The sequence below is a fragment of the Trachurus japonicus genome, chromosome 5, assembly GCF_045865225.1.
Source record: "Trachurus japonicus isolate A0001 chromosome 5, Traja_1.0".
Taxonomy (NCBI): Eukaryota; Metazoa; Chordata; class Actinopteri; order Carangiformes; family Carangidae; genus Trachurus; species Trachurus japonicus.
Genome location: NC_140911.1, coordinates 388806 through 396779, shown reverse-complemented (window position 1 = coordinate 396779; position 7974 = coordinate 388806). Strand labels below are relative to the sequence as shown.

The following is a 7974-nucleotide window of genomic DNA, read 5'->3' as shown; positions in this document are numbered from 1 at the left end:
TCGAATAGTCGTTTTTCTTTTTCTTCCTCGCCTTTCTGGTTTTGGCTGCCATTTTAGAGCGTTTGATATCATTTTAGCTGAACAGCCTATCATTTTCTGCACTTCTTTATAGGTTTCCCCCTCTTTTATTAATTTCTTAATCAAAGAATGCTCTTCTTCTGAACAGTGTCTTGAACAACCCATTTTACTCTGTTTTTCAAGGACATATGCACAGCCAGCATATGCAGCATCAGTTGCCTTGATCCTTGAATAAGGGCCACCTGTTTAACACCTATTTTTTTCACATAATCAATGACCTCAATAATTGAACCTGGCACTGCTATTTTTTTGAACACGCTCCTTTCAGTAAATGATTCAGTTTCACAGAATCAGCAGCATGCACGTCATGCCTGTTGGGTCTGTTGGTTTTCTATATCTTTACTAAACCTTCTAGAAAAAGTTGAAAAAAAAAAGTTGAAATTCTAACAAAATCAGTGATTTATCTTGCAAGTGATGTCGGACTGCTATTATTTTGAACACAACTATATTATATGGTATTGTGCCTTTTCTCTCTCTTAAATTCAACTATGTTGCCAAAATGTTAGGAATCAATGAAACAACTCATTTGACAATTAATACAACTCATTTGATTAATAGATTGATTGAGAAGGCACAATGCCATATATGGTATTGTGCCTTTTCTCTCTCTTAAATTCAACTATGTTGCCAAAATGTTAGGAATCAATGAAACAACTCATTTGACAATTAATACAACTCATTTGATTAATAGATTGATTGAGAAGGCACAATGCCATATATGCTTATTGTGCCTTTTCTCTCTCTCAAATTGAACTAGGTTGCCAAAAGATCAATGAAACAATGAAACAATGAAACAGATTGATTGAGAAGGCACAATACCATACGGTAAATATATACAACAATATACAAATCTCTCTCTCTCTCTCTCTCTCTCTCTCTCTCTCTCTCTCTCTCTCTCTCTCAACCATTACTGTTTGTTAAGACTCTCTTTCCATTCTGTAATGGTCAGTCCAGATGCTGGACAGCACCATTTTCCTTTCACCTGAGTGTGGCCAGTACTTTTGTTTTTGGACTGACTGCATGTTCCGCACTTATACTGATAGTCCTCTTTGAAGTGCCGCTTTTTTGGTGGCTCCCCTCTTGCAACACGCTCCTCGTCTTCAAGCTGTGCCTTTTGTTGTCTCCATTTTCGCTGGCGACTCAGGTGCTCTGATGACTGATGTGATGCTGGTGCTGGTGCTGATGCTGATGGTGGTGTATTATGAGGCAGTGGTGGCTGTGACCAGCCAGAGAATGGGGCTGGTGGTGAGAAACTCTGCTGGTACGAGGACCAGTCAGGAGATGGAGCTGGTGGTGGCTGACTCTGCTGGTACGAGGACCAGTCAGGAGATGGAGCTGGTGGTGGCTGACTCTGCTGGTACGAGGACCAGTCAGGAGATGGAGCTGGTGGTGGCTGACTCTGCTGGTACGAGGACCAGTCAGGAGATGGAGCTGGTGGTGGCTGACTCTGCTGGTACGAGGACCAGTCAGGAGATGGTGCTGGTGGTGGCTGACTCTGCTGGTACGAGGACCAGTCAGGAGATGGAGCTGGTGGTGGCTGACTCTGCTGGTACGAGGACCAGGCTGGAGATGGAGCTGTTGGAGGCTGACTTGTTTGATATGAGGACCAGGGAGAAGATGGTGGCAGATGACTCTGCTCAGAGGAAGTCCCAGGCCAGGCAGGGGTCTCAGCAGGACAGTGCTGCTTTGTGCTGGCCCTGACACGCTGCCGTGGACGAATCAGCGCCTCCCCCTCCCGATTCTCTGGCTCCTGGAAGTCCAGGACTGCATGCCCATGTTCCACAGGGGTAGATGGGAGTTCTCCGGCTTCAGGCAGTGAATGCTTAGCCACCGAGACCGTTTGAGGTAGCTGTACCCCTTGCAGCAGATTGTCCCGGTCTGTCCTTTTCTGCCTTTCATGCAACCTGTAAAACCAAAACAAACAACAAAAACAACAACACAAAAGTTTTACAGTTTCAGACAAGCAATATTACAAAAGGTAGCCAAATCTAATCACTCCTGGTAAAATGTTAAAGTTATGAAATATATTTATATTTCTCAAGTTCAGCTGTTTAAGTAAATGCATGAAGCCAAAAAATTATCTCACCAAGAAGACACCGTAGTGTTATTAATGGTAACAAGTACCAAGTTGGTTTGTTCCTGTACTACCGGGCTGTCTTCAAGCAGTTGCTTAATGTGACTGTAGGTCTGTACAATAGACTGTGAGATGGGCAAGGTTGTACCCTTGAAGTTTTTGGGCCTATTTCTAGGCTGCAAAAACTCCTTTAAAAGCCTGAGGCAAACACACTCAGAGATCCTGTTAATATCAGGTCTCTGTGCAGCCTGGCCATGGGTCATGAATTGTCTGTGGAGGAAAAAGACAGGATGATAAATATTGACCAAAGACAGTTGACAATTTGGCTGGAGAGGCAGTGAATTCATCATGATATACAACATAATGACACTTCAGAATTCAACCATAGCAGTTTGCTTATCTGACTCTATTACTAAAGGGTTGTAAGGGCACATATAACATTGTGATTTCTTAAGTGTAACATGTAATTAATGATAATCATGATATTAATGATAATCATGATACATTTGAGCTACATAGCTTAACGTGTGTATGCACTATATGAGAGTTCACCTTTCAGCTGCTTGCTGACCAGGGGCAGAGCCACTGCATTTCCTTGAAGCCCTCCACGGCCCTGACAAGGTCTTCTTTCTGCGCTCCAGGGCGTATTTGGTGGTACACTTGTCCATGTCATGTAGACTGGAATACAGCCGAACAATCTCTGCAGCCTCTGTGGCTGACAGTGCAGTTACTGTGCGGTTGAGGTTTACTAGGTATCCACCCAAGTTGTCAACTGCATCCCATCCAGGAACACCTCTTGAATCACATCGGCTATCCTGAAAAATGAATCACGATTTGCTTTAAGGGTCTTTCAACTGCTCAACATATGAAAAGCCCTGTCCTAGGACTGAAGAGGGAAGCTCGTGCAGTTTGAGATATGAACAGAGAAATAGTCGTGCAGTGTAAGCCCGCCTTTAGATATTGAAAATATTTTTGCATTTAACAGGGAAAACTGGAAAAAGACAAATTGAGACTTTCAACAAATAAAGATCTTATTAACTACATAATTTCAGTGACATGATCATGAAATATTCAGATTACTGTACCTGAGATGATGTGTCAGGAGTCTCACAGAGAATGTCAGCTGTATCACTTACAGTGACATCTCCACACTCCTCCTCCTGAACTTCGACCTGCAGGTTGGGCAGAATGACGCCAAGTTCGGCGTGCTGTTGTGGATCCAGCAGGTCTCCTCTGTTAGACTGAGCCAGCAAATATTCCACAGCTATACGCTCACCTGCAATAAAAAATCATTATGACAAAAAACAAACTTTGAATTCAGAAGAATAAATACGTTTGGACGTAATGACTGAAGAAAAGAGAGCTTTTTGTTGGTTTAATGTTAATGTTAGACTGAAGGTATAGTCGCAAGGAGTATTTTACCAGTGGGTCTCCCAGGAGGAATGAATTCAGGCAGGAGTGCACAGCCGAGGACTCTACTGCTGAGGGCATTTATGTTGGACATCAGGCGGAGATTGTAAATCTTAGTTTGTGATGCACCACTCACACCCACAGCTTCACGGGCTCGGTTCGTGTTCCACCTAGATCCTCCTTCGAGCATGTACATTTGTGTGTGCATGGCATTGCATCTCCATCCTTGAAAACACAAAATGTTTGACATTGTATTTACATACATACATACATACATACATGCATATTTCCTTTTGTCTTCAGCCAGAAACTTGGGGCTTAGTAGGAAGGGGCAGACAACATTTTGTTCTTATGACTACAGTACAATAGCAGACATGTGAAGGATATAAATCATGGAAAAGATATGTAATTTCTAGTTACCTGGGATAAAGGTACACTGGTGATGATGGAAACTTTCTAAAGATGACGACCCTCTGCCACATCTAAAGACATCCAGGACCTTGTCTCCCTTTTGTGACCCTGAGCCAATTTTGGTGTACAATTGGACACCAGGTGGATCCTGGATGCATGGCAGGTGTTTCTGTTGCATCTCCCACACACGTGTCATGCTCTCAGGGTTGATGAGGTGTAAACCGGAGGTGTCCGTGAGTTCCCACATGGATTTCAGTAAGCCTTCAATAAGGCTGCGGGTCTCCTCAACACCACGCGTACTCCTACGGCAGTGCCTGGCCAGTTCACTGGGGCTGATGTTGGCCAGAACTTGTCCTTCAGTAGGAGCAACACCAGCATACTTTTTCTTCAGCTCTGATCTCTTTGCTTCCTTCAGTCGACAGATGTCATCCTGGGCCCATTCATAGATACAGCTGGACAACTTTGAGCAAAACGTGGCATACAGAGGATGATGCTCTGTCGTGAGACCAGCTGTGAATCTCCTCATAAAGTGAAATATGTCCAGCCTCACTGTGGTCTTCCATGGTCGAAACCAGACAAGAACTGGAGGTGTACCTGTACAAATGAACAACAAGACCCAAGTTTTGCATATTGTTAACAACAATACAACAATATCAATAACAACTGGAGCCAACCTATCATATAGAATAAAGTACACCATTGCAAAAAGTAGAATTTCTATTTGATTTGGATAGTAATTAAAAGTACACAAATATAAGCATGTTTGTAAAGGTTTTTACATTTATGCCTATTGTTAGTGTTTTGAGTTTGTTTCTGTGTTTCCTGTTTTATTTTGCAGTTCCATCCTGTCTGTCTTATGGTATCCTACTGTCTTGCTTTTTTTATTTGGCCTCTGATTTGTATCTCCTGTCCCTGATTAGTCCTGTCTATTTAGTTTCCTTTGCTTCGTTGTCTGTCTGTTGTGTCTATTATGCTGTTCCTCTGTGTCCTCTCTGTGTCTAGGCGTTCTCTCTGGGTTCTGTGACACCTACATTATAATACATTCCTGCACCAGCTTTCTGATAGTCACCTGTCTCACTGCAGCAATCCCGGTCGACATAAATTGCTTCTGGCTCTGGCTCCCCAGCATCCTGGTAGCGCTTCACAATACCCTGGCATAGGTCATCCAGGCCGGCTCCCTCACCAGTGGTTAGTACGCAGTTCAGTACTTGGCCACATTCATTACTGACGTTTGTCATCCAAGTAGCTGTTTCTGCAATGCCACCAGCGAGTTTCTTTGTGATCTGTAAAGTTAGAAAAAAAAAGAAAAAAGAATTAGTATAACATAACTTCCCATCACTTTATATAGTCATCTTATTTTCTGGACTTGGCAAGTACCATACCTTTTTTGTGGAGTCCAGCTTTAAAATTCTGCCATAAGTTGAGGTAATGACACCCTTCATCTCATCCAGATGTCCCAGGATCTCATTGGCATGTACAGTCTCAAACCAATGTGCAAGAGGTAGCGGGCGATACGGTGGTGGCTGCTGATATGCCGCTACCTGATGCTGAGTTAGGGCACTCCTCTTTTTATGCAGTTCACAGTCAGACAGGTATTGGATTGTGTGCCGTGCCCACTCCTCACTGTGAACTTCCTCCAGTGCCTGCTGTAGGTAACTTGAACTGTTGCCTGCAGTTCGGGGTTTCAGCATGGTCACACACTTCCTGTCCAGAGCCAGCTGTGTGGTAAGAACAGCAGGGAACCTGGTTCTATGGGCAGGATCCAACTGACTCAACACCTCGGTACTCCAGGGACAGACAGGGATCATGCATTTGCTGCACCGAGGATAATCTCCTCCGACCAAGTAGTACCTGGAGTCCAGGTCAATGACCTCCCGTACCTTTGGGTAGATCCCTGAGTGGTGCATCTTGGTGTTGCACTGATGACACTTGAGTGAAATGCGCCACATCCGCATCGGTGCCCACAGAAACATCCGCTGCCTGAAGTAGGTCATAGGATCAGGTGGAACAGCTGTCAGTTTTGGTGGACTGGGTGGATGGAACCAGTTTTGAGATAGATGTTGTCTCAGCTGTCCTGTGGGTTCATAAAGACACTGGGCAATCCACTCCTTGTCAGCTGGCTTGATGACCCGCATGAACTGTTTGGGGAGAAAACTCACCCAATTTACCTCTGGTGGCCTCAGGTGGACATATGGAGATGTGGCAGGTGGAATTGCTGGAGGAGGTTGTTGTTGTTGTGTTGGTGGAGGAGGAAGAGGTTGCTGTGGTGGGGATGGAGGAGGTTGTTGTTGTTGTGTTGGTGGTGGTGGAGGAGGAGGAGGAGGAAGAGGTTGCTGTGGTGGGGATGGAGGAGGTTGTTGTTGTTGTGTTGGTGGTGGTGGAGGAGGAGGAGGAGGAGGAGGAAGAGGTTGCTGTGGTGGGGATGGAGGAGGTTGTTGTGGTCTTGTTCTGTTGTCTGAAAGATGGTGTTCTTCAATATGCTTGAGCAGTCCAACTGCACCTATGACTTTTTTGCCACACTGCTCACAACATTCCTCTGCATGCAAGTCAGCCAAGTGTTCACAGAACTCTTCAGCATTAACAGTCCTGCTACAAAGAGCACATTTTATGCTTGAGCTGCTCTGGGCTGTCTGGGTCCTCGCTGCAGACTGTGTGGCAGGAGCTGGACACTGTGTAGAGGGAGCTGGACACTGTGTGGCAGGAGCTGGACACTGTGTAGAGGGAGCTGGACACTGTGTAAAGGGAGAGGGAGCTGGACACTGTGTAGAGGGAGAGGGAGCTGGACACTGTGTAGAGGGAGAGGGAGCTGGACACTGTGTGGCAGGAGCTGGACGCTGTGTAGAGGGAGAGGGAGCTGGACGCTGTGTGGCAGGAGCTGGACACTGTGTAGAGGGAGAGGGAGCTGGACACTGTGTAGAGGTAGAGGGAGCTGGACACTGTGTGGCAGGAGCTGGACGCTGTGTGGAGGGAGAGGGAGCTGGACACTGTGTAGAGGGAGAGGGAGCTGGACACTGTGTAGAGGGAGAGGGAGCTGGACACTGTGTGGCAGGAGCTGGACACTGTGTAGAGGGAGCTGGACACTGTGTAGAGGGAGAGGGAGCTGGACACTGTGTAGAGGGAGAGGGAGCTGGACACTGTGTAGAGGGAGAGGGAGCTGGACACTGTGTGGCAGGAGCTGGACACTGTGTAGAGGGAGAGGGAGCTGGACACTGTGTAGAGGGAGAGGGAGCTGGACACTGTGTAGAGGGAGCTGGACGCTGTGTGTAGGGAGCTGGATGCTGTGTGGCAGGAGCTGGAGGGGACTGAAAATAAGTTTTAAACTGTGAAACAATCCAAGCACAGCTAATGGGATAAATAAGGCATACTTCTGTTTAGATATTTATAATTGCCTACTGGAAAACCTAATATGCAACAGTTTATGATTTTAAAAATCTATATTCAATATAATCACTGCTTACCCTATGATATCCACATTTGCAGAGGATTTTTTTGCCGAATATGTAATTTTCCTGGACTTGGTGACCGTAGAGGGGAGTCAGAGGGCAGGAGCTGATGCTCTGTAATACAGCCTTCCATTTACCACCCCCAGGCTTTTTGCCCGTTGTAAATTTGAACTTCCCCTGGGCGTACTGGTGCATGATCCCATCCCAGTATGCATCAGGTTTACCTGTCTTTGGCATTTCTGCAAATGTCAGATGATATAATTTCAAACAAAGCCTGGAGATTTCTCTTTTTAGCTGCCAGTGTTAAATAATGGTCATTAAAAAAATCTTTATCACGGTTGAATTACGTTAAAATAAAAACTCATCATCATCAACAACAACAACAACAACAACACAGTAGCCGTAAAATTAGATACAACACGAACAGAATTATTTTTTTTTAGTTTAACCAGAGACGTTCTAATATGAGTTTAACTTCGTTGAGTTTAACATTTAATTACGCTAAAACAACAACAAACAACACACATGGCCGTAAAATAAGATAATACAGCACATAAC

At 45.1% G+C, this 7974-nt stretch overlaps 2 protein-coding genes across 2 annotated transcripts; both read right to left on the bottom strand.

Moving 5' to 3' along the window:
* Positions 1-985: 985 nt before the first annotated feature.
* Positions 986-1669, bottom strand: LOC146986706 (uncharacterized; the record flags this gene model as incomplete). The annotated part of the gene is made up of 1 exon (XM_085777861.1): positions 986-1669. A coding segment is annotated over one exon (684 nt), but the record flags the coding sequence as incomplete, so codon positions are not given.
* Positions 1670-2700: 1031 nt separating this feature from the next.
* LOC146986705 (uncharacterized) lies at positions 2701-6170 on the bottom strand. Its single transcript, XM_085777860.1, has 5 exons — positions 5043-6170; positions 3983-4567; positions 3575-3787; positions 3238-3428; positions 2701-2967 (listed from the first exon to the last, which is right to left on the bottom strand). The coding sequence occupies exons 1-5, from the start codon at positions 5209-5211 to the stop codon at positions 2701-2703; spliced, it is 1425 nt and encodes a 474-aa protein (XP_085633986.1). The 5' UTR covers positions 5212-6170.
* Between the last annotated feature and the right edge of the window lie 1804 nt (positions 6171-7974).

Bases quoted from the DNA above. Each gene is read 5' to 3' on its own strand.
- LOC146986705 (XM_085777860.1), bottom strand. From the start codon at position 5,211: ATGACAAACGTCAGTAATGAATGTGGCCAAGTACTGAACTGCGTACTA. The intron at 4,568-5,042 runs GTGACTATCAGA...TCATTTGTACAG, and splicing joins GGATTGCTGCAGTGAGACAG to GTACACCTCCAGTTCTTGTC. The intron at 3,429-3,574 runs GTAAAATACTCC...TTTTTATTGCAG, and splicing joins TCCTCCTGGGAGACCCACTG to GTGAGCGTATAGCTGTGGAA.